Source organism: Rattus norvegicus, chromosome 5 (assembly GCF_036323735.1).
Source record: "Rattus norvegicus strain BN/NHsdMcwi chromosome 5, GRCr8, whole genome shotgun sequence".
NCBI lineage: Eukaryota > Metazoa > Chordata > Mammalia > Rodentia > Muridae > Rattus > Rattus norvegicus.
In genome coordinates, this window is record NC_086023.1 from 21815110 (window position 1) to 21841923 (window position 26814).

The 26814-nt window shown below is 42.0% G+C and overlaps 1 protein-coding gene across 2 annotated transcripts; it reads right to left on the bottom strand.

The window, feature by feature from the left end:
- Positions 1-1284: 1284 nt before the first annotated feature.
- Positions 1285-26487, bottom strand: Sdr16c5 (short chain dehydrogenase/reductase family 16C, member 5). Of its 2 annotated transcripts, XM_006237836.5 has the most exons (7): positions 26344-26487; positions 22891-23237; positions 19183-19314; positions 10010-10109; positions 6015-6159; positions 4889-5014; positions 1292-1627 (listed from the first exon to the last, which is right to left on the bottom strand). In XM_006237836.5, exons 2-7 carry the CDS (start codon positions 23221-23223, stop codon positions 1534-1536), a joined length of 930 nt encoding a protein of 309 aa, XP_006237898.1. In that variant the 5' UTR covers positions 23224-23237; positions 26344-26487; the 3' UTR covers positions 1292-1533. The 2 variants fall into 2 exon arrangements, with proteins under 2 accessions (NP_001100104.1, XP_006237898.1); NM_001106634.1 differs by lacking the exon at positions 26344-26487 and having other exon boundaries at positions 1285-1627; positions 22891-23442.
- Positions 26488-26814: the final 327 nt, after the last annotated feature.

The window sequence follows — 26814 nt, forward strand, 5'->3', positions numbered from 1 at the left end:
GGCAAGACACAAAAAAGAACTTGTTTCTCCCACAGGGGACATGCCCCAGTAGCTTGGGAATGAGTTGCTGGTGGGATTTGATAATTAACGTATGTTTCTTAATCTTGCTTTTATAGTTAATTTATGAAGCATGAAAGCAGTTTGTCAGGTGATTAGGCTTCAAGAGCACAATAGCTTGGAGCTGAGGGTGCCTTTAATGAATACAGATGAATGAAATTGTTCATTCTGTCAAAAATACCTAACTGTGGCTCTCAGCTACAATTATTAAGTTAAACATGGAAATTATCTCTGGGTGTGGCTTTTGGATCAGTCAGTAACAACAAATCTAATCAGCTGACCTTCATTTTCATAGTAAGAAACAACCAGTTATTTTTTTATATATTTTTGACTGAAAATATGATTCTGTCTGAAACACTGGACTAATGTCATTGTCAGGAAAGCCCTGGTGAGGCTCTCTGGGGCCATGTGTCTGAGACCTTTAGCTAAAAAGTGGCATTTGTCAGGGCATTGAGTACTGAAATGACTGGACTTGTCAGTCAACTACGATAGAGTAGCTGGGGAGAGAGTTAACCTAAGGTAGGTTAACTGAATGTGGGTGGTGCCACTCCAGGGGCTGAGATACTGGACCACAGGAAAAGCCAGACTAGTTGAACAGCAACATTCATCTCTGCTTTGGGGCTGCTCTGGGGACGATGACTTCTGTACAACATGGACTGTACTTTCAAACTGTGAGTCAAAATAAACACTTTCTTCCCTAGGGGACCTTTGTCAGGTGTTCTGTCATAGCAACCATAGCAACTCAAGAAAGCAGTAAGTTACATGAGTTTCACACTGGTGGCCTGGGTTCCAAAGAGCACAAACTGAGACTAAGAGGATAGAAAAGCTGTACTTTTGTGTCCTCTTGAGAGAGGTCTTGCAGCCCAGACACACACTGCACTTCCTTTGCCCCATGAAAGCTTAGCCACAGCCATCTGCTTTACTCAGGGTAGCTCCTATGAACCCACCTCTTTTTCCTTTAATTAAAATTTTTTTATCTTAAAAATGTTTTTAATTGAAATAGGATTATACCATTCCTCCACCTTTTCCCCTCTAGCCCATCCCAATTACCCTCCCTCCAACTGTTCCCATAGCACCCCTCAAATAGATAGCCTCTTTTTCTCTGATTATATCTGTTACACACACATACACGTGCACACACACACACACACACACACACACACACACACACACACACACACACCGGAGTCTGTTTCTGTTTGCATATGGTTACACTGCTATAGTAGTATAGTTGTTGAAGTGGGAATGACAAAGAGCTACTTTTATTTTCCAAAACTAAACAAAAAATACATTCAACAACAACAACGACAACAAAAGAAAAAACAGTAACATTGTATTCAAATGACACTGGAAGGATCATGGTCCACAGTAGAACATATTTGTTTTTGGGTTCTGTCGGACAGAAATACCTTTCTTCTTTGAAGTAAGCCTGACGTAGCAATGGGTCTCAGAAAACACAGGGCATAGGGGTTATCATTAAGATTTCTTCTTTTGACCAGTGAAGCCATCCATCACATGAAAGAGTCCTAGGTAGTCAGCTATAAGTATTCCTGTCTTGATGGGCAAGAAGCTAAAAAGAACACAAGAGTAAACATCTTGGTTATCATCTGTGAAAACACCTTTGCTAGGTATTAGTTTTGTAGCGGAGTCACATGTTCAAACACTCATCATGGAGGCTTAAGCCAAGAGGTCTCCTCCTCAGTTTATGGCATTTAGTTCACGTGCTTTGGTCTCTAAACCATCACCAGTCTAGAGTACTGTGTGTACTCTGAAGCATCTACTTTAGAGGACTATAATTGTCAGCACATGTTTGGAGTAGATGGATCTGGTTGGAAACTTGGCCCCCTGCACTTCAATGCCAGCTTAGGCAATTTACCAGCTTGTAGAACTTCATGTCCTCAGGTAATAGCTGAGGGCATCCTTCTTCCTAAGATCACGGTGATGATGAGACGCAATAGGGCTTCTTGCTGTTGCTCACCTGACCTAAGACATTTATCTCTTCCATCCCCATCTATGCCTGGGGAGACTCATAGACACTCCTGACCATCACTCCATACTCTGCCCCTGTTGGCCTCCAGACTAACATTGCAAAAGTGACAATCAGATACAGAAAACCTAAGATTTGTTTTAGGGATGAGGTGAGGCTGCCGGGTGCTTTGTGTCCTCCCCAGTTTCAACGTGGATAAATGGTTAACATATTGGAGAGTTTCCCATCAGTGTTTAGTTCTCCATTTGTTCCCCTGTGTCCAGGCCTATCTGAGATTTCCCTTTCTGGCTTAATTTTTATGCACAACACATAGGACACCCAGGATAGCTTCTTTTGGTAAGGATGGGGGTCTTGAGATAGGATCTCACTATGCAGCCCAGGAAGGCTACAAACTCACGGCAGTCTTTGTCTTTCAGTCTCTCTAATGCTAGGATCGCAGGTATGAGACACCCTGAACGCCTACCCTACTTCTCCATTTCCTTTTGTTCTCCTGTTCTTCTTACTCCTGAGAGACACTTCCTATCATGATGGAGGCTTCTTCGTGTCTTGTTCTTTTGTGTAATTCCAGATCCTTGAATGGAATGGTGAGTGGCTCACACACTGCTCTCTACATGCTGTTTGAAGGAGTGTTTGATGTCATTTCTTTCATTGAGCCTGTTTGTTTTTCCTCTGATTCTCCAGAATGATCTAGTACTTTCCCAAAACATGGCGCAGAATGTGCATGCCATTAAAGAAATATAATTTCCACAATTATTCAGAGCAAAATAAAATGAAGCTTCATGTTCTTAAAGTTGGCCTTGTCATAGCACAATCTGCTTCTATGTGAGCTATAACCCACTGTGCGGTGGAAATACATAATGTCCAATAACCAGACATTATGCTATTCTGTATGCACTGCCAAACATGGCTAGTAATTTGTGGACAAGAAAACTGAGGCCAGGAGAACATGGGACATGTAAGAATTATAGGCTTGATAAAGAGCAGGGTCATAACCCTGGGTTTGAAATTGCTACTTAAAGACTCCTTGTGCCCATTCATTTTGACAGCCTCTGTCAGCCACTGGGGTCTCTCCTGTGGTAGAGGAAGTATGGAAAGGGAAAAGATGGAAGAATGATTTCTTTTTCATTGCATAAAAGATAAAATTGACTAATTGAAAAGAGACATCTGTGGCTGTCAGCCATATGAGAACTTGAAGAATAATGCCTATATTCAACCAGTCAAAGAACCATCACGGTCATAGGGAGCAGAGCTGTGTACAGAACTGGTGGATCAAGATAGAAGCAACAAGGCAGAGGAGAGACCTATTCAACTCAACAGAACACGGTGGCTGGTTGTACAGGGTTCTCCTTGTAAAGGTGTAGCCACTGTGAGGAGAGGCACAGACACACGGAGCAACACTGAAACTGGATTGAGAGACTGGGATGAGCAGTGGACCTGCCCATTCAACAGCAGCCTGAACCCAGATCAGTGTGCCCAAGCTGACACTGCTGAACGTCAGACATAACGTTCAGTTTGGTCATAAGGGTGGGGGTAGGGAGGATTTTCCCTCTTCCTTCCTTCCTTCCTCCCTTCCTTCCTTCCTTCTTTCCTTCCTTCCTTCCTTCCTTCCTCCCTTCCTTCCTTCCTTCCTCCTGTCCTTCCTTCCTTCCTTCCTTCCTTCCTTCCTTCCTTCCTTCCTCCCTCCCTCCCTCCCTCCCTCCCTCCCTCTCTTCCTTCCTTCCTTCCTTCTGTCCTTCCTTCCTCCCTTCTTTCCTCATTCTCTTCCCCTTCTTCCTTACTCTCTTCCTCCCTTCCTTCTTCCTTCTTTCCTTCACTCCTTTTCCTTTTTCTTTCTTTTTATCTTCTGTCCTTCCACCTTTCAATTCTTTCTCTTTCCTTCCCTTCCCCCTTCCTTCTTTAATTCTGCTCTCTTTCCTCCCATTCCTTCATTCCTTTATTTCCATTTCCTTTCTTTTAATATGTCCTTCTTTCCTTCCATCCTTTCTTTTATTCTTCTTTCCTTTCTACTTTCATTCCGTCCCTCCTTCTTTTCCTTCCTCCCTCCTTCATTTCCTTTTATTTCTTCCATTTCTTCCTTCCCCTTTCCTTTTCCCCTTCTCTCTTCTTCCCCTCCCTCTCCTTTCCTCCACTCCCATCCCCGCCTCCCTCCTTTTCCTTCCTTCTTTCCATTCTTGTTTTCCTTTGTGTGTGTGTGTGTGTGTGTCTGTGTCTGTGTCTGTGTATGTGTGTGTGTGTGTCTGTGTATGTGTGTGTGTGTGTGTGTGTGTGTGTATGCACGCACATGTGCAAGAGAACTGAGAACCTTGTGCATGCCAGGCAAGCACTCCACTACCCAGCCATACTCAGCTCCCCCATTTTTATATGGTTTTAAGATTTTTTTCCCTCTGGAATCTTTAACTACTTTATTGGTAAAAATTATTAGCAATTGCCAGTTTAACCAATACTTCAAATTCTTAGTGTCTAGCTGACTCTCTGGTCCTGTACCTGAGGAAGCATTGATTCACTATTTATGGTCATACAATCATGTCATAATGTGTGAAGAACATCTTTACTAAAGCAACCTAGCAAGTTTTAAATCTATCCAGATTTCATTTTGTCAACTCATTCATTTTTGACAGTTATTCAACATTACGATGTCAGAGAGGGTCTCTGAACTTATGGTGGCACAGAAACCACATAAATCTGAAACTGTGTCAATAAAGGGTCGTAAAGATGAAAAAAGAGTATGAGGAAGATTTTCCTTAAAAAGTCCATCAATTTAACTAATACTTGCTGACTGGCTCGTCCAGGTAGGACCTGGAATAAACTGGTGACATGGGGAGACATGGAAACGGATGCCATTACCTTTTTAAAAACATTATGAAGTATAAAAACTTGGGCATATACAAGTACAGCTGCTCCTGAAGGATAGCATCTACTATTTTCCTAACTGCATATTCTGGATCCAGAATTGGTAACAGATTAGGACACCTAAGGAAGGGAAAAAAAAAAACCTCAAGTTAACAAAAGAATCATTCCTTAAGATTAAGGGTAAAATTTATAAGACATTGTTGTCATACCCCTGTTTCTCTCAATTTCTATATTTTTATATTTACTCCCTTCTTGTCAAAGTAGTAATAACATGACTGGAATGGGAAATGGAAACTCATTGTAAATCAATACACTTACAGATAATCATCCATGTAAAACCTTATTGAACCATCTAATTATGACATCACTGGAAACAAACTGGGTTATGTTCATAAGACACACAACTGGGTATTTGTGTCTGTTAGGGCCTGAATGTGTTCCCCAAATTTATACTTTAGCCTAATCTCCACATGGTGAATCTGGATCAGGACTTGGATCTAGAGAAGTAATTACGTCAAGAACATGGAGCCTTTGTGAATGGGATTGGTGCCCTTATGAGAAGAGGTACAGCATAGGTGGATTTTCTCTTTGTCCTTTCCTTGGCAAGGAGAGAGGAGAGATCCATTTTCCTTGGCAAACAAGATCTAACTAACAAGAGGAAGGGGGCTATGAGCCTTACTCCACCCCAGCTCTTGAACTTAGAGCCTGTAGTGGGTAAGACTTTTCTGTGGTCAACTTATTCACGGTATTATTTAAGGAATCCTGTGGTTAATCAAGATATGTGGTGTTCTTTTAAGGAATCTGGGAGTTGTTTTCCTTCAGTGACATCTAGCTTTCCTGGAGTCAGAGAAGGGGTTTGAATGGCATTAGGTGGCAGAGAGGGACTATGGCCAAGACAGGAAACAGAGAAGCAGATCTGGGGCAACAGGATGGGTGCTAGTTGGGCACTGTAAACATGATCAATCAGGTCCTTAAACACACATGTGTCAGGGACAATTCTGAAATCACTTGTGTATCAGAAAATATTTTAGATGAAGATCCAGGCAGCTCAAAGGAAAGAATAAAATCGAACGGGCAAAGAGTCAATTTGAATGCCTTTAAAATCAAAAGGTATACTTACTTAGTAGTGCAACCTTCAAACATTCCAGTTTTTATAAAGAATGGGCACACAATAGTAGTTTTGATCCCCCTTTGTTTTTGGGCAAGTGTTTCGACAAACATAGATTCTGCAAATCCAAGGGCTGCGAATTTACTTGCACAATAGTCTGGAAGTGAGAGAGAGAGTTAAAGTGTATAGGTCTCCTTGCATTCTATGTCATTGTGCAGCTCAGTGACTGCATTCTGTATGATTTGAAGATTAATGACAACTTTGTACTGAGCAAGTGTCCTCGATCCATCTTTCCTACAGCTCAGGTAATAATTAGGTTTTAGCAGTTACCTTGTGCGGGCTAGTTTTAAGTCAATTCAACACAGTTCACGTTATTGAGAAAATGCCTCTATAAGATATGGCCGTAGGCTGGTCCGTGAAGTATTTGCTTAACTAGTGATTATGTGGGAGCACCCAGCCCATTGTAGGTGGTGCCATTCCTGGGCTGGTGGTCCTGAGTTTTATCAGACAGCAGGATGAGCAAGCCAGTGAGGAGCACTTCTTTGTGGCTTCTGCACCAACTCTTGCCTCCAGGTCCCTGCACTGTTTGCGCTCTTGCTTTGACTTCCTTCCATGATAAACAGTGAGGAGGAAGCAAAAGACAAACTCTTCCCAAGTGGCTTTGGTCATGGTGTTTTATCAGAGCACTAGTAATCTAAAGTAAGTCAACTGTATTTTAAAATACAGAATGCACATGGCTTTTATTCTATAATGAGAAGGCATCTTTAACAGAGTACAGTGATATAAAATATAACTTTTATATGCTCGGAGAAACCAAAGACCTAGTGTGTCTTGCTTTATTGTGATCTAGAACCAGATGTGTATATTTCTGAGGTCTGTTTGTATTGTAAAGCTTTTAAGTGACATGACATTAAGGTCACTTGTAATGCTGACAGCAACAGAGGATGTGGCAATCATTTCAAAAGTTCTTTGTATGGGGAGAAATATGTAGTGAGTAGCATGGAACATGGGCACTAAAATAATATGTTAATGAACAAATGGACTATGTGATGAGAAAGGCTGCTACGTGCTCCTCTACACTGTATAGTTTTACTTATAAGTCAGTGCTGTGTCAACTGTTACATGGGACATAGACTAGCCGGTCCTTGTTTCAAATAAATTAACCTCATGAAGTATAAGTACATATGACACTACATAAAATAACAAGTTATATAGGGATTTAAGCAAGAAAGGTAAGTGTGGTTTGTAGTATTCAGAAGTAAATGTTCTTCCCATCATAACTCTCAGCTTGTCAGTATAATAAAAAATAAATAATTCAATGGTTTAAAATGGTTTTAAGTGATCACATTGATACTACCTGTACTTATGTGCAAATTTACTAGGAGTTTCCTTAAAAGTTTTGGCATTTATCTTAGTTAGGGTTTTACTGCTATGAGCAGACACCATGACCAAGGCAACTTTTATAAGGACAACATTTAATTGTGGATGGCTTACCTGAAAGCATAGCAGTACCCAGGCAGGCATGGTAGAGGAATAACTAAGAGATTATTTTAATTGGACATTTTATGTATTTACACTTCAAATGTTATTCCGGTTTCCCCTGCAGAACCCCCTATCCCATCTCCCTCTCTCTACTTTTATGAGGGTACTGACTCTCCTACCTATGCACTTCCACCTCACTGCCCTGGCATTCCCCTACACTGGAGAATTGAGGCTTCTCAGGACCAAGGGCCTCTCCTATTGATGCTTAGCTGAGCGTTCTACATTTTCATCTAAAGGCTGCTAGGTGAAGACTGGCTTCCAGGCAGCTAGGGTGAGGTTCTTAAAGTCCATGCCCACAGTGACACTCCAACCGGACTATACCTACTCCAATAAGGTCACAGTTCCTAATAGTGCCACTCCCTGGACCAAGCATATACAAACCATTACAGCATTCCTGGGAAGTGATAGAACCATTAGGAGGAAGGGCTTAGTGGAAGAAAGGAGGCAACTGGGAGTATACAGTGGAGGAGAGACTGAGACTGGATTCTTTCTGCCTCCATCTTTGTTTCTCAACTGACACAAAGTAAGTTGGTTTCCTCTGTCACATGCTCCTGCATGATGTATTGCTTTACTTTGGCCCCAAAGCAACAAGGCCACAGAACCATAAAGAAAAGCCTTGAGGTGAGCCAAAAACTGTGAGCCAAAATAAACCTATCCTCCTTTCAAGTTGACTATTTCAAGTATTTTGTCTCAGTGGTAGGGAGCTAGAATACTGGTCCCCTGAAGTGGGGCTGACTGTGGAAACCTGATGGTGTGATTCAGAAGCTGTTGGAAGGATTTTGTCACAAACTCCAACGCAGCAGAGCACAGACTGAAACCTCTTCAACTGTGAGACAAATAAGTCCTTACTTACTTTGCCACAGTGGTGGGATCTGATATTCACAATCATGTTAGTCAGATGCTGCAAATGGTGGAAAGCAATTGATGCTGTCTTTATGAGGTACAAACTACAATGACTGACTTCAACTCTGTCTTCTATTTTGAGAGAAGAACAAAGAACTTCTTACACCTCTTACTTCACTTGAAAATGCAGGAGGTGGGGGAGGGGAGTGGCATTTTTGTCCATGCTGTGCATTTTATTTTAAGTCACATTTGCTTTAAGAGAATGCCTGGGGGCTGGAGAGATGGCTCGGAGGTTAAGAGCACTGATTGCTCTTATAGAGGTCTTGAGTTCAATTCTCAGCAATCACATGGTGGTTCACAACCATTCGTAATGGGATCTGATGCCCTCTTCTGCTGTGTCTGAAGAGAGCAATAGTGTACTCACATTCATAAAACAAATATATATTTATATATGTACACACACACACACACACACACACACACACACACACACACACACATATATATATATATATATAGAGAGAGAGAGAGAGAGAGAGAATGGAGAATGTCTGAATTCTGTGAATGAAAATGACTTGAGAAGGAATAGAAACTTAAGTAAGTTTTTGTTTGTTTGTTTGTTTTGGCAACACTTTCCTTTGCATCCATTTCCAAGAGGCATGCATATATCCTCAGTCTGTTGTGAAACAGCCACTATAAGTGACAAAATCCAGGTTGCAAGTGTCAGGTTTTCAGGCCTCAGGGATGCAACATGAGGCAAGAGGGTAGAGGGCAAAGAGGGAAGAGGGCAAAGAGGGAAGAGAAGGATCTGGAAATGCTTCTAGGCTCATCTGATAAATTACTTCTTAGGAAGCCATTGATCTCTGACATCCTGATAAGCAGAAAGAACTCAGGACTTGCACAATCTGTATTCTCAACAGAGCCTTAGTAAGTGGCTGTGCTACAGAAGCAAAGACCACAGTGTGGGAAACACAGAAGGCTCTGACTTGTTGATATGGTTCTTACATCTAAAGGTGCAGCTACTGTGTGAGAAAGAGGACAAACAGTAGCTATGAATATTCAGGCATGCTATTCAAACCCATGAGAAAAGGAACAGTGTGGGTCTCAGGCTGTATCAATAGTGCCATTTGAGTAATGGGTAGTTCCAAGAACCTTAATCATATAATTGAGATATAGAAAACTAAAACTTACTTTATTATTTACTCAAAATCTGTAGAAGTGTATGATCAACAGTCTTTTTGGGCACAGAAATACATGCTTAGAATCCCAGTGCTTAAGAAACCAAGATAGGGGGTTGGGGATTTAGCTCAGTGGTAGTGCACTTGCCTAGCAAGTGCAAGGCCCTGGGTTTGATCCTCAGCTCCGAGGGGAAAAAAAAAGAAACCAAGATAGGAAGACTGAGTACCAGGCCACCTTTGTCTTAAAGTCTAACCCTGTCTCTAGAAACTAAACCGAACCAAAGCAAACCAAAGCAAACCAAACCACCAGAACACTAACATCTTCAAAATAATCTCTCCTGTCCATTTGTTGGATAAGTATCAGTGACCTGCAAGTGCTGTGTGAGGCAGACACTCCTGGTGTGCCATTATTATGCAAGTTAAAGTTGTCAAGAATTCTCTTACCTGACAGCCCATTTACTCCAATCAATCCAGCCGAACTTGAAATGCAAACCAAATGGCCATGGTTGTTAGCAATCATGGCAGGTAGAAAGGCTTTATACATCTATGAAGACCAAAAAAAAAAAAAAGCTTTTAATACCCAGTAGAACATTATATGCTTTCCTCAGATGTGTAAATGGCTACTGTGCTTCAAACTTTAAGCTAATGAAATTACCTAAAAATACTGAATATAAGCTTAAGCACACATTACAGAGTATTTTATATTGCTAAACTGTTATCTCCCCATGAAATTGTCGATAATATTAAAAGTGGTATAGGAAAAATCTTTTTGTTTTTGTTTTTTTTCTCCATCTTTATTAACTTGGGTATTTCTTATTTACATTTTGAGTGTTATTCCCTTTCCCAGTTTCCGGGACAACATCCCCCTAACCCCTCCCCCTCCCCTTCTATATGGGTGTTCCCCTCCCCATCCTTCCCCCATTACCGCCCTCCCCCCAATAATCATGTTCACTGGGGATTCAGTCTTGGTAGGACCAAGGGCTTCCCCTTCCAAAAGTGGTATAGGAAAATCTTAGTTGCAACACCCATAGTCCAAAAACCCATCAGTACATGTGTGCATCATTGTTTACATGCATATTACATTTCCTTCCTTGGCTTAACACAACTCACAAGTTACCCTGCTTCTATTAAGAAAGAACTATGTTTTAGAGCAATCTCTGTTTCTTAGAATGATGATCTTTTAATGCCAATTCGTAAAATAAAGTATGGTTTTGAGGTAGTGGGTGCTTAGGCTGTGTCTCAGTCATGCAGAATATCTTTACTTTTATTTTATTTTTTTAAACTGGGAACCTGGAGAAAGGTGGTACAGGAAGAACAATGAACTGCTGAAGAGGATGTCTTGGGCAACAAGCAAAAATTTTCCACAGATTCAGACAGAGAGGTTAAAAATGGGTTCTAGGGTTGGGGATTTAGCTCAGTGGTAGAGCGCTTGCCTAGCAAGCGCAAGGCCCTGGGTTCGGTCCCCAGCTCTGAAAAAAATAAAAAAAAAGGAAAAAAAATGGGTTCTAGGCTAAGATGGATAAGTGTTTGCTGTCCCCCACCTTGCCCCAACCACGACAAAAGCTAACAGCTATAATAAAAGAAATAAAAAGGAGTGTCTTACAAAAGCCCCACCTCTTCACTCAATTGTTTTGTGTTGTTTCACAGAGAGGTAAAAAATCAAAATGAAGAAGACAGAGAGCATTCTAAGAAGGAGCCTGTGTTCAGGGTCCAGTGACTCCTCTGTGATTCTGCTGTGAAAGCTGGAGCCCAGTGGTCAGTCAGTTGTTTGAGCCTCTGGCAATTTAGTCACAAGCCCTCTATTGGGTCACACACAGGGTTTCAAAGATATGACCCACTCAGAAAAAGTGAAGAGACAATACAGGAGGGGAATGCCAGGAGATAGAGAAACAATATTTAAGGGATAACTAGCAGAGGAAGAGAAAGGAGTCTAGGGCAAAATAGATGCAGGCCAGACAAAATAGATGTAGAGCCACAGGAGGAGACACTGAAGGGGATTAACCTATTACATATAACGATAAAAGTAAACTCATGAAATACACTCGCATACACACACACACACACACACACACACACACACACACACACACACTCTGCACATTTGGGACAAGAGAAGTAGTTCCAGTAAAGACACAGCAGTCACTAATGGCTAGATCTTTCCATTTTTTCTCCTGAAGATCATGCAGGACACCAAGAACACTAGTGGCACCACTATACCCTAGCGAAGGTGGAGATAGAAGACAAAAAAACTCCACACGTATTTTAAAGCTTCTGACAGAGAGCTGGACAAGGTGTGAGAAGTGTGGAGAGGGACCTGAAATCTTCTGTGAGTCCTCTCAAGAGAGTCTTGTTTAGGGAGGCTGAGCTGAGCACAGCACTGAAAACAACTGGGTAGCAAACAGAGCAGCAGGAAGGGGCCACAGGAAGAGGCGTGAAGTGTAGATATGGGAAAAGGCTGGTCAGGCAAGGTCAAATATAACCTCTGGGCCTGGGTGCAGCCTTATGAAAGTCAAGGATGCGTTTCTTAGTGATGGTCATATGTGGCTTATGGTAACCTATGCTTTCTCCAGGTGGGTACCAAGTTAGGTCTTAATTTGTCTAGGACATACCTGATTAATGCTTGCTTATTAATCATGCTTTTTTTTTTATCTTTTTACTTCCAAAGTGTCCTTGTGCAGGCAAATTATAAATTCCCCTAGTCATGCCAAAATAAGTTTACTCACTACCTATTCTTAAAAAAAAACGACCAAACAAAAACCATTTTGTTTGATGTTCCCTTGCAAATATTTCCCCAAACTGCTACAAGGAATATAGTCATTTCTCATTTTTTGTTTTTATTAAGAAAAGATAAAGCCTAGGACCTTGTATCCATGGCAAACTTCATGGATGCTCAAATCTCTATATAAAATAGTGAAACACTTACTTAGTACCACACATATCCTTGGGTGTGTCTTTATCACTGTGTGTCTGTGTCTGGCTGTGTGTGCCTGTCTGTCTATGTGTGTCTATGTCTATGTGTGTGTGTGTGTGTCTGTGTCTGAATGTATCTGTGTCTCTGTGTAAGTCTGTGTGTCTGTGTGTGTGTCTGTTATACTTTAAAACACCACTAGATAAAATACCCAAGAAAGAGTAAAAATGGATAAATAGTTGTTAGAGTGTATTAGTTGAGGCTGATTACAAAGACAGTTTGAACATATTTGGCACAGACACAGTGGTTAGGTCTGTAGATGTGAAATTGGTAGATATGGAAGTTGATTATGCATGCAAGATTTATGGGTCAGCCTCAGACCTTTGCTGGTGATCAATGAATGGTAGTTCAATGACTAGGGCAGTTCTGTCTTTGAAAGATAGCTCCATCACAGGTAGAGGTCCTGGGAGCTTCAAGGCCAAGTTGGATCATCAGCGGTGAAGGGGAGGGCTGGGAGGAGGGGCCGTGTGATGAGGGAAGGGGAGAGGGGAGCTGCCATTGGGGATAAATAAATAAGTTAATGAGTAATTAATAAGTAAGTTAATGGATAAAAAGAGAGAACAATTGAGTGGAGAAACCCAAAATTAAGATGTTAAACTAGGCCAACACACTTGAGAGCAGAGGTAAGGCCAACTCTTCTGCACCAAGCGACCAGCCTGGAGGCTTCAGGAAAAGGCAGGAGCAGTCTGGGACAGGACACTTCCCGTTTCTGCCTGTGCCCAGAGCTGAACCCACCGCACAGCTCTCTGTAACCAAATCCCTTGGGGGAGAGAGCTAGTCTCTCAGAAGTACAGACAATCCTGAGAGTTCAGGGGAGACCACCACTTCTGCTCACATTCCTGGTCCAAGAGGAACCTGTCTAATGCTCTCTGGGCATAGGAACCTAGAAGCAGTCAGGGGCAGGGCCCTTCTGGTTTCTGCCTGAGCCCAGAGCTGAGGCCAGTATCCAGGAGTGCTGACACACCTGAGAGCAGAGGTAAGCAGAAGACCAACTCTTCTGCAAGTGACCTAACTGGAGGCTTCAGGACACACAAACCCAGGATAAGCTCTCTGTTCCCAGATCCTGCTAAAAGAAAACAGGTCTATAGGAGTGCTGACACACAGGCTTATAGGAGGGTTAAGCCACTGTCAGAGACAGCAAGACCAGCTAACACCAGAGACAACCTGATGGCAAGAGGCAAGCACAGCAACCTAAGCAACAGAAACCAAGACTACTTGGCATCATCGGAGCCCAGTTCTCCCACCAAACAAATGCTGGATATCCAAACACACTGGAAAAGTAAGATTTGGATTTAAAGTCACATCTCATGATGATGATAGAGGACTTTAAAAAGGACATAAATAACACCCTTAAAGAAAGACAGGACAACACAGGTAAACAAGCAGAAGCCCTTAAAAAGGAAACACACACAAAAATCCCTCAAAGAATTACAGGGAAACACAACCAAACAGGTGAAGGAATTGACAAAACCATCTAGGATTTAAAAATGAAAATAGAAACAATAAAGAAATCACAAAGGGTGACAACTCTGGAGATAGAAAACCTAGGAAAGAGATCAGGAGTCATAGATGCAAACATCACCAACAGAATACAAGAGATTGAAGAGAGAATCTCAGGGGCAGAAGATACCATAGAAAACATTGACAAAACCATCAAAGATAACCTAAACATCCAGGAAATCCAGAACACAATGAGAAGGTCAAACCTAAGGATAATAGGTATAGAAGAGAGTGAAGACTCCCAACTTAAAGGGCCAGTGAATATCTTCAACAAAATTATAGAAGAAAACTTCCCTAACCTAAAGAAAGAGATGCCCATAGACATACAAGAAGTCTACAGAACTCCAAATAGATTGGAGCAGAAAAGAAATCCCTCCTGTCACATAATACTCAAAACACCAAGTACACAAAACAAAGAAAGACTATTAAAAGCAGTAAGGGAAAAAGGTCAAGTAACATATAAAGGCAGACCTATCAGAAGTTATGAATCAAAAGGATTTATCAGATGTCTATAGAACATTTCATCCTAAAACAAAAGAATATACTTTCTTCTCAGTACCTCGTTGTACCTTCTCCAAAATTGACCATATAATTTGTCACAAAACAGGCCTTAAGAGGTACAAGAAGATTGAAATAATCTCATGCATCCAATCAGATCACCATGGACTAAGGCTGGTCTTCAGTAACAACAAAAATGACAGAAAGACTACATATACATGGAAGTTGAACAATGCTCTACTCAATGATAGCTTGTTGAAGGAAGAAATAAAGAAAGAAATTAAAGACTTTTTAGAATTTTATGAAAATGAAGGCACAAACTTATGGGACACAATGAAAGCAGTGCTAAGAGGAAAACTCATAGCTCAGAATGCTTCCGAAACAAAACAAAACAAACAAACAAAAAACTGGAGAGAGCAAACATTAGCAGTTTGACAGCACACCTAAAAGCTCTTGATCAAAAAGAAGCAAATACACCCAAGAGGAGTAGATTTCAGGAAATAATTAAACTCAGCACTGAAATCAACCCAGCAGGAAAAAAAAAAAAAGAACTATCCAAAGCATCAACAAAACCAGGAACTGGCTCTTTAAGAAAATCAACAAGATAAAACCTTAGTCAGACTATCCAGAGTGCACAGAGAGTGTATCCAAATTAACAAAATAAGGAATGAAAAAGGAGACATAACAATAGAAATGGAGTAAATTCAAAAATTATCAGATCCTACTACAAAAGCCTATACTCAACTAAACTGGAAAAACTGAATGAAAGGGACAATTTTATAGACAGATACCAGGTACCAAAGATAAATCAGGATCAGATAAGCCATCTAAACAGTCCCATAACTCCTAAAGAAAAAGAAGCAGTTATTAAAAGTATCCCAACCAAATATGCCTAGGAGCAGATGGGTTTAGTGTAGAAGTCTATAAGACCTTCACAGTAGAACTAATACCAATACTGTCCAAACTATTCTATAAAATAGAAAGAGAAGGAACACTACCAAATTCTTTCTAAGAATCCATAATTATGCTTTTTCCCTAAATGACACAAAGACCCAACAAAGAAAGAGAATTCAGACCAATTTCCTTTATGAATATCGATGCAAAAATACAAATAAAATTCTTGCAAACCGAATCCAATAACACATCAAAATGATCATCCATCATGATCAAGTAGGCTTCTTCCCAGGGATGCAGGGATGGTTCAATATACAGAAATCCATCAAAGTAATCCACAATATAAACAAACTCAAAGAAAAAAAAACACATGATCATTTCATTAGATGCTGAGAAAGCATTTGACAAAATTCAACATCCCTTCATGATAAAAGTCCTGGAAAGATCAGGAATTCAAGGCCCATACCTAAACATAGTAAAAGCCATATACAGCAAACCAGTAGCTAACATTAAACTAAATGGAGAGAAACTTGAAGCAATCCCACTAAAATCAGGGACTAGACAAGGCTGCCCACTCTCTCCCTACTTACTCAATATAGTACTAGAAGTCCTGGCCAGAGCAATCAGACAACGAAAGGAGGTCAAAGGGATACAAAGGAAAGGAAGAAGTCAAAATATCACTATTTGCAGATGATATGATAGAATACTTAAGTGATCCCAAAAAAAAATTCCACCAGGGAACTACTAAGCCTGATAAACAACTTCAACAAAGTGGCTGAATATAAAATTAACTCAAACAAATCACTAGCCTTCCTCTACTGAAAGTATAAACAGGCTGAGAAAGAAATAGGGAAATGACACCCTTCACAATAGTCCCAAATAACATAAAATACCTTGATGTGACTCTAACCAAGCAAGTGAAAGATCTGTATGGCAAGAACTTAACGTTGGTGAAGAAAGAAATTGAAGATCTCAAAAGATGGAAAGATCTCCCATGCTCTTGGATTTGCATGATTAATATAATAAGAATGGCCATTTTGCCAAAAGCAATCTACAGATTCAGTGCAATTCCCGTCAAAATTCCAACTCAGGTCTTCATAGACTTAGAAAGAGCAATTTGGAAAATCTTTTGGAATAACAAAAAACTCAGGATAGTAAAAACTATACTCAATAATAAAAGAACTTCTGGGGGAATCACCATCCCTGACCTCAAGCAGTATTACAGAGCAATAGTGATAAAAACTGTATGGTATTGGTACAGAGAGGCAGGTAGATCAATGGAATAGTATTGAAGACCCAGACATGAACCCACATACCTACCTATGGTCACTTGATCTTTGACAAAGGAGCTAAAACCATGCAGTGGAAAAAAGTTAGCATTTTCAACAAATGGTGCTGGCTCAACTGGAGGTCAGCATGTAGAAGAATGCAAATTGACCCATTCTTATCACCCTGTACAAAGCTTAAGTCCAAGTGGATCAAAGACCTCCACATAAAACCAGATACACTGAAAGTAATAGTAGAAAAGTGGGGAAGAGCCTTGAACACATGGGCCCTGGGGAAAATTTCCTGAACAAAACACCAGTGGCTTATGCTTTAAGATCAAGAATTGACAAATGGGACCTCATAAAACTGCAAAGCTTTTGTATTGCAAAAGACACTGTCACTAGGACAAAACAGCAACCAACCGATTGGGAAAAGATCTTTACCAACCCTACATCCAAGGCTAATATCTAATAGCTAACTAAGAACTCAAGAAGTTACACTCTAGAGAGTCAAATAACCCTACTAAAATGGTGGAACCGAGCTAAACAGACTTCTCAGCTGGGGATTATCGAATGGCTGACAAGCACCTAAAGAAATGTTCAATTTCCTTAGTCATCAGGGAAATGCAAATCAAAACAACCCTGAGATTCCACAACACACCAGTCAGAGTGAATAAGATCAAAAACTCAGGTGACAACAGATGCTAGCAAGGATGTGGAGAAAGAGGAACACTCCTCCATTGTTGGTGCGATTGCAAGCTGGCATAGCCATTCTGGAAATCAGTCTGGAGTTTCCTCAGAGAACTGGACATAGTACTAACTGAGGACCTAGGTATATTACTCCTGGGCATATACCCAAATGATGCTCCAAGATATAACAAGGACACATGCTCCACTATGTTCATAGCAGCCTTATTTATAATAGCCAGAAACTGGAAAGAACACAGATGCCCTTCAACAGAGGAATGGATACAGAAAATGTGGATCACCTATGCAATGAAGTACTACTCAGCTATCAGAAACAATGATTTCATGAAATTCATAGGCAAATGGAATGAAGTAGAAAATATCATCCTGAGTGAGGTAACCCAATCGTAAAAAAGCACACTTGGTATGCACTCACTGATAAGTGGATATTAGCCCAAATTCTGGAATTACCCAAGATACAATCAATCCACAGACTCATGAAGCTCAAGAAGAAAGACGACCAATGTGCAGATACTTTAATCCTTCTTGAAAGGGGGAATAAAACATTCATAGGAGGGGATACGGCGAGAAAGTTTGGAGCAGAGACTAAAGGAATGGCCATTCAGAGCACGTCGCACCTGGGGATCCAACCCATATATACACAGCCACCAAAACTAGACAATATTGATGAAGCCAAGAAATGCATGCTGACAGGTGCCAGGGGTCAAGCACTCTCTGTCTCAGGAATTCTTCTCAGGAATGCTCTGCTCATTATACAGTCCCTATCTCCAGGAAAATTAAGCCAGTTACAGCCTCTGGCCTTGGGACCCTAGCCAGTTGTCTGTTCTTATCACTTTCACAGCCTCTGTCTCCAGCCCTCTGTTCTTATCAGTTTATACCTGCAATTTATGGTTTAGGGCTATAGCAGGGTAGTGGCAGTGATGGATCGTTCTGAGTAGCTTTCTCACCTGCTTGTCTTTATAAGCTGCTGTTTTTTTTTTTAAATTAAAGTTTGAGAGCTTGGTCAGAACACAGAGTTGCTCTCCTTCTTTGTGCCTCCTGTCCCCCATTCTTTCGCCCCCTCCCAGGTCTCCTCTGAACTCCTGCAGGCCAGGGCAGACAGGAGCCTGATGTGGTTGTCTCCTGAGAGGCTCAGCCAGAGTATGACAAATGCAGAGGCAAATGCTACCAGCAAACCATTGAACTGAGAATGGGGTCCCTGTCGGAGGAATTAGAGAAAGGATTGAAAGAGCTGAAGGGGCTTGGAACCCCATGAGAACAACAATACCAACTAACCAGAGCTCCCAGGGATTAAACTACTATCCAAAGACTGCACATGGCCAGATCTATGGCTTCTGCTGCATATGTAGCAGAGGATAGCCTTGTTGGGGACCAATGGAAGGAGAAGCACTTTGTCCTGCCAAGGCTGGATCCCCCAGTGTAGCGGAATGTCAGGGCAGGGAGGCAGTAAGGGGGCTGGTTGGGGAGAAAGAATACCCTTATAGAAGAAGGGGGAGGGGGACAGGATAGGGGGGCTTATGGATGGGAAACTGGGAAAGGGAATAACATTTGAAATGTAAATAAAAAATATCCAGTAAGAAAAAAGATGTTAAACTGGGACGTAGCTCAGCCATTCAACACGTATATAGGTTGTGTAAGGACCTGTGTTGATGCCTAGTCTGCCCCCCATGATTAAGATGTATGTATTTTATTTAGAGATTGATAATTTTGCTAAAGAGTAAGAGAAAAATACTTTAGAATGCCAGATTAATTTTGCAGTTAGTATGAGAATAAAAAAAACTCACCCATAAATGTGCTTTGAAATTGACATCAAGTGACTTTTCCATGAGGTCATCTGGGCAATCGAGGAACTTTCTGCCTGTTACAATGCCAGCATTGTTGATGAGGATAGAGACGTCACCAACTTCTTTCTTAACCTGGATTGGATAAGAAGAGGCCCATCGTCAGACTAGTAATTCTGTATGTGATCACTCTCCCAATAGTTATACACTCTTGATCCTTACTGCAGGCTGGAATTGTGTGCTCTTTGCAGAGTCCTCACCGTACTAGATGGCTAAGCTCAATGCTCTGCACTCATTCTCTTCTCTCTCCAGTACTGAGGTGAATGTTGAAAAGCCACTTTCCATCTCCATTCCAACATCTTACTGCCTATGCTTGTCATCTTGTTTTAGGTTTTTGCATTGGTAACATATCATTTCAGTCAAGTGTCAGATATAAGAACAAGCTTATTATAACCAAACAGAATATAGACCCTAATTCGGCATACACAGATTTAGGGAGAAGGCAGAAGCCAATGGGAAGAAAGATAATATACACTTTAAATACAAGGCAGATTAGAATCTGCCTGCCTTATTTCCCTCAACAGACCTGTTTTCTTCTATCCACCTCAAAATGTTAGGAACAAGATCCATGAGTCATGTTTGTTGTTGAAATGCCAGTTTGACAAGGCATCTGATCACTGTTACTTTAGAACTCAGGGCCCCAGGTGACACAGTGGTACCTTTGCCTCTAACAAGCCTTCAGTTAGTCGTCTTGGCTCCTAGTGGGCATAAGCCTTTCCAGGATGATGACAAGGCTGTTACTGTCCCTATGTTCTCCTTTGTGTTCTGAATTCCATCAGTCCAATTTAGATTATACAGTATCAGTAACATGCTGACACCATTTAGAAAGGACCACCCATAGTAGTTATCAAGTGTTTATAAATGAGGTTCACAACATTTCCTGTTATATCTCTAGCTGTTAGTGTGTGTGTGTGTGTGTGTGTGTGTGTGTGTGCATGTTGGTGTATATGTGTGTGTGTACTCATGTATGTCTGCATGTGTGTACAAGTATGTGAGTGTATGTGAATGTATGTTCATGTGTGTGTGTGCATGTAATTGTGTGTGTGCATGTGATTGTATGTGTGTGTGCATGTGATTGTGTGTGTGTGATTGTGTGTGTGTGTGTGTGTTCACCTGAAAGAAGGATAGTGTAAAGTTTATCACAGTAGCACAGGATGGTCTTGGTGAGGACATATCATTGTGGAAGGTGGAAAGTGCTGTTGTGGAAGGCCTGGGTTCAGATCAAGTGACACAGCTGTGCCAGTTTTCATGTAAAGCAGTATAAAAAAAGTCTAAATACATGTCTGACTTGGAAAGAGGCTAGTGGTTTATTAAATTAAACTTGATTAACAAGGAGAATAGCAATAAAAGTAGAAACCAGCTTGTCCAACAAAGGGGCAAATGTCAATAACTTCAGAAAGAGATTTGGGATAGAAACAATTATCTGCTGGAAGGCCCTGGGCTGTCAAGCATGCTAGTAACTTATTCTGAATCTCCAATGGGAATTCCCCAACATCTCAGGTTTCCCATTCCTTACCTATTAGAGGTAACAGGCAACAGGAATGATCTGCTTCTGCTAGTTACTAAGTAGTCCACGATTTTGGAAATCATCAGGAATTAATAACCAATTTTAGGAAAATTGTAGATGCTACAAATTAAATTCAGGAGGATAGATGGCCTGCACGCCTGCCTTCCTTCCTTCCTTCCTTCCTTTTTCTACTTCCTTCCTTTCTTCCTTCTTTCATTCCTTCCATTTGAGAAGAGGTTGTACAGGCATATATATGATAATCCAGACTGATTGTCATTAAATATATAACTAGGATCGTTGAACGTTACAGCAGGATAAAGGAAAACTTCATAGCCTCGGCTTGCTCATATCCTGCTGTTCAAAATAACCTAGAAGGACAACAGAGCACCATTGGACTTTCTAAACTCATGGCTAAGTTATGACTCTGGGATACAAGCTCTCAAACCACCCAAGACTAGATGAGAGGAAACTCTAAGTACCACTTCAAAAATTTTCTCCATGGTCATTCTCCTGGGGGGATATTCCTTTAAAATTCTTACGGTTTCTTTTTATCTAAAATAAGAAGTGGAATGGCAAGTTTATAAGTAAAATTGTTTCTCCTAAGTGCAGAAGAGCACATTGCCAACACTCTTCAAGACCATAAAGTGATAAAAATGAACAAGCTAGAAATATGGCATGGCGGACAATTTCAGAAAGCAACCCTCTGGGATAGACATGGGTCCCAATTCAAGAGATATGGAAGTAATTATTTATAGAACACTGTATTATTCTGCCATTATAATAAAGGTCTTTCTTTAGTGTCTGAGTATCGACTTGTGATTGCCGAAGCCTGGCTAGAAAAGTTGTTTGTAGTTAGTCAATGTGTTAATCAGCATGCCTCATGGGTAAACAGCCTCAGCTGGCCAGTTGGCTGTACTTGGGATGTGATCTCAGAGTAAGCCTGGGTGGGTTTATCCGGCTTTGGATCTTCAGACTGTATCAGGCAGTCTGTAATCAGAATAAAAACAAGAACAAAAAGATGGGAAGTAGAAAGACTATTGGAGCAAGCAGGCTTGGTTGCTCCCTTTCCACAAAATTCAGCAATTCTACCTCCTCTAGTTGGCCAGGGAGAGTAGCTTGTGGTGTATGGATCCCAGTGTGGATATAAGGAAACAGAAGTCTTTACGAGGGGCAGGACTTGATGAGCTAACAGCCCGTCTGCCAATATACTGGAGTTTCAGCTTCCTAAAACTTTAAAAATCCATCCGTGTTATCGCCAAAGAAGTATTTAGAGCAGTGATTCTCAACCTTCCTAATGTTGTGACCCTTTAATACAGTTCTTCATGTCGTGGTGACCCCGAACCATAAAATTATTTTGTTGCCACTTCATAACTGTGATTTTGCTGCTGTAATGAATTATAATGTAAATATCTGATATGCAGGATATCTCATGTTTGACCTCTGTGAAAGGGTTGTTCAAATTCAAAGGTTTCGTGGCCCACGGTTTGAGAACTACTGATTTAGACGATCTGGGTGTGAATTAATTCAGTAATAGAGCAAGTGCTTAGGAAGTACCAAGTCAGTGGGTTCGAGCCACCAAAACCAAATAAATGTTCTCAGGATGAGTACTCTTACTGTCTTCTGATTACCTGTGAAAAACACATGTTCAAATGGAAGACATGGTGGTAAAGTGGATCTAACTCTGACTAAACAGGGTACACATATATTGTGTGGTCTTGGATGAAGCATTTGACATCTCTTTTTCACCCCTCAAAGAAGGATGCTTCAACCTTTTGCTCCTTCCACTGTACTGGTACCATCCAGGAAGCCAGAAATTCAAGTGCTGGCCATTCCTTTGTTAACTGTCAGCTCTATTTAAGGGAAACTACATGCCCGCACAGATTCACTGCTCAATTTTCAAAGGAGAATAATAATTTGTCTTATAGTGTTATGATAACACACACAGGGGATTTAGCAAAACATTTTGCATACAATAAGAATGAAAAATTACAAATTCCCATTCCCCCCAGATTATTTGTAAAGTAGAGGGATACTGAGGACACATGGGAGGCACTGAGACAGAGAGGCCAATGAATAAAACGGGTGCATACCAAAGTAATTGCATAGGATTCTCACAGCCCTCAAAACCCAGTGAGATGACATACCTGGTCGGCCACTCTGTATACTTCTTCCCTCTGGCTGCAGTCACAGGTGTAGGCATGCACTCTGATGGCTCCTGCTTCCTGAGCTATCTGACGGGTCTCCTCATTTGTCTCCTTGTTCACATCCCAAAGAACGAGCACTGATCCCAGGCGGGCGAACTGCAATGCTAAAAGCCTTCCGAGTCCACTCCCAGCACCTGTGATGAGGACTACTTCGCCAGCAACATTCTTCCGTGGTTTTGAGATGACATGAGAAAGTAGAGCCTCCAAAATACTCAACAGTGACTTCCCTAAGAAAACAAGCAAGTCCTTCGCTGATTCCAGGTTGCAAGGCATGTTCTGGCCAACACCTTTAAAGCAAGAGAGAGTTTTCTCAGTTCCCTTTTCTGAAAGAAAAGAATGTGATAGAGTTGCTCTTTCCAGATGCTGAGGATACTGAACTCAGGAGCAGGCAGGAACCACAGTGATGTACGATATCTGGCACAATATCTACACATGGCTCTCAAGTTCCATTCAGATCTGCATGCCAGCTATGTGTCACAGATAACGACATTTGTAAATTGGCAGCCGGAACCACCTTACCCAAGCATATGCCAAGGGTTGTGCCTATATTTCTCTCTAGTTAACTTTTGCCATACTATGCATCGTGACGTGATGCTCAACCATGCTGTCACATCGTGACGTTTACAATATAACTCTTGTGGTGTTACACTTTTGTCTCCTTTTAGATTTTCTTTCTTCTGACTTGCACTACAATTCTTTCATCTAGTGATGCTATTTAAGATGTGAAGGCTAGGGATTTAGTTCAGTGTAAGGGTGCTCATGCAGTATGTATGAAGCCCTGGATTCTTACTGATCCCCAACATAATGGCAAAGAGGTTTGAGACAAAAGGGGAAATTGTAAAATCCTATCTCCATAAAGTATTAGGAGAGAACTAACTGGCTTTCCATAAACACCCTACTTTTCCTTCTCCAACTGATTTTTGCATCAACGCTTTAACTCCTTTCACTAGGCTGCGTGCCCCATTCAGTCAGCTCCCCTTCACTTACGAGATTTGGTGAGAGTCTTGTCTGCCTCTGTCTGTGAACCTTGGGGCAGTCTCCAATGTCCTTCTGGACCTTGATCTCTTTACCAGGCTGGGGTCGTAGGGCAGTTCTGTACTTGAGGTGAGAGTGATCTATGATCTATGTAAGCTCTGGCTCTCAGTTCTTACCAGTGTTGGCTTAGATTCATTGTGCAGATCGCCGAAAAAGGCACCGGACAGGCTTTTGTGAAGGGGTAAAGGGCTTTCCTAGGCAGGTTGGTCCACTGAGAGGCTCAGTTGCAGGTATAGGTTTCCAGAGTTAAAAGGACAGATAGTAGCAGCTCTTAGTTTGCTGGCTGGCTAAGAACCAACTAAATGCTGTTAATGATAACGGATGGTTCATTCCATTGCTAGAAGGGTTTAGCATATGAAAGTTGCTAGGGCATAACCTAGTTTCTGGCTTATTCTACAGGTAAGACTGACATTGACAGATGGAGAGGAAGAATGTACATGTGACCTGCATGCTTAAGGTCACCGTGCTAGCATAAGGCTAGGTTGGTTCCATGCTATACTTATCAACTATCAGCTTCAGTTGGTTCTCTGTGCTCTGGGCTCAATCTCATAAGCGCATAAGCTAAGCTGTTCTAGATAAAGAAACAGTCAGTAGATAGTTGAATCATCACAAGCAATAATGTCATAAGAGTGTCAAGGGTGGTGGGAGACGTGATCCAGATTGAGGCCTGCAAAGAAGCAAGAGGAAAGAATGCTGGGAAGTGACTTTGCCAGTAATGAGCAGCAGGGGTCAGGGACTGCGCAGTGGCTTTGTGGGTCTCAAGGCTTCTTCTGCTCATCTGGGGTTTTCAGGCGGCAGTGGTGTTGCTTGGGAGGTTCACTAAGCTCCCACCTCAGATCTGTAGCTTAACATGGGTTTTTACTGTACTTTGGATGCAATAGCTCAAATCCTCTGCTAACCTCGCTCTGATCTATTCCCGGAGCAACTTTTGGATGATCAGGTCTCTGAGACAACTGTAATGATCCCTTGGAGGAAGACTCCCATTTTAATATGCAGTCATAGTGTGCACACCTGCATCCCTGTCAGGGTGTACACCGGATTGTGCACACAGCAAAGGGACACTCTGGCCACTTCCTACACAGCAGCATCTCACTTCCGTTAGTCTTCCCATTAGAAGACACACAACAGGTGACCCAGCCAGGCCATGCTGTCTCCTTTCTGGCATAACATTATATGATAGCTTACCAGAAGACAGAGCTCTTTGCTCAGTAGTCTCCAGCCCTGTGGAGAAATGTCAGTATGACACAAACTCTGGAACAAGTCCTGGCTTTTCCCTGTCTTGGCAGATGTGTTTTAGGTTCTTAGGAGCATGGTAGCATGTAGTAGCCCCGTGCCAAGCTTTGGATTCCTTCTGTGTAAGCACACATGCATCAAGGACGGGGATTGTAGAGATGGGGTTAGGATGCTGCATCTGTCAGGGTCCTACTTGGCAACTTTGATCAAAATGATTTCATTGCTAGTGTTTCAGTATTCTCTAAGAAGCTAATGCTCATGCAAATGCTACTGCACTGGGGGCTGCAGGAGCGAGCAGGAGCTGCGCATAGCCAAGCCCAGCCTTAAAATAAAATTAAGAAACAAAACTAGGCATCAGCCTGTACACAGCCACCCTTAGGGAACGCAGGGGTTGGGAGAAGTGTAGAAGAGCTTGCTGGATTTTAGCCACAACAGCATCTGTCCATTTCCTCTCCAGTCTCCAGAAGGTGGCACATTCAGAATACGAATTCCTTGCTAGGCCTGTGGCCCATAGACAGCAGAATTACTCTCTAATGATGCCATGGGCATTTGTGGGGACAAATGGATCAATGCTCTCTGACTACATTCTTGGAAGGTGATTTAATAAGTACAGCAGCAAACAGAAAGTGAATCTATGCCTTTACTTTATCTTAATGATTTTTTTTTTTTTAGGAAAATACAAGTGTGTTCTATCTCATCAGGCTGAAAACCTGGTATCGTCCCCAGTTCAAAAGCAGAGCTAACCAGGCACATAGTAAGCCCATGACACTTGCTTCCAAGCCCAGGGTTGCAGAAAGTAAGCAGATGGATATGGTGGTGTCAGATAGTTTCTGCTGAAAGGGGTGAGTTAGAGGTTGCAGGGAAGAGGTGAATGTGCCGGCCTGGGCAGAATACAGGAACCAGGGAACCAGGAACTAGGTAGGCATTCATTCTGCTTTCAAGCGGCCAGCAGCTCACCCCCTCACCCCTAGAGGGACAGACATCTGGGTTTGTCCAGAACACCGCTCCGGTGCTGGGCTGCTGCTGAGGTGGGTTCTCCTGGGTTAAGCTCCTTTGACTGGGTCTGGGAGCCGCATGGTGCCACCTCTCTAGGAGCAGTACCAGAATGTGGGCTCCGCAACTCACCTCACAAACAGTTCCCTTTCTTGCCACCACGGAGAGATGCAGGCGTCTTAGGCCTCAGGCACCCAGGTCCCTGGTTAAGCAGCAAGGTTCGGATGTTTATCCCTGAGTAGGCTGGAGCCCAAGCGAAGGGCGGGACTGTGATCCCGCGGGGGTGGGGCGTCGTGCAGGCGTCCTTTCCTGAGAAAGTGGTAAGGATCATGGAGACTGGGCGTGTGCCCCGGTATTGTTTAAAAAGTTCCCATGCCCAGGGTGGATGCAAGATTGTTAATAGAGAATTTCTGGGTTAAAAAGGGTAGCGTCAGCGGCAAAAGATTTCCTAAGGCCAGGTGTGCCTGCAAGCCCAAGCAAGGTTTCACAGGGTTTAGGGACTAGCTTGTGCCCCAGCTATCTGCAGCTCATGGCACAGATACGAAATTCCACATCACTGATTCTGTCACTTGGAATCCAAAGTCTCAGGTGTCTGAAAGGAGC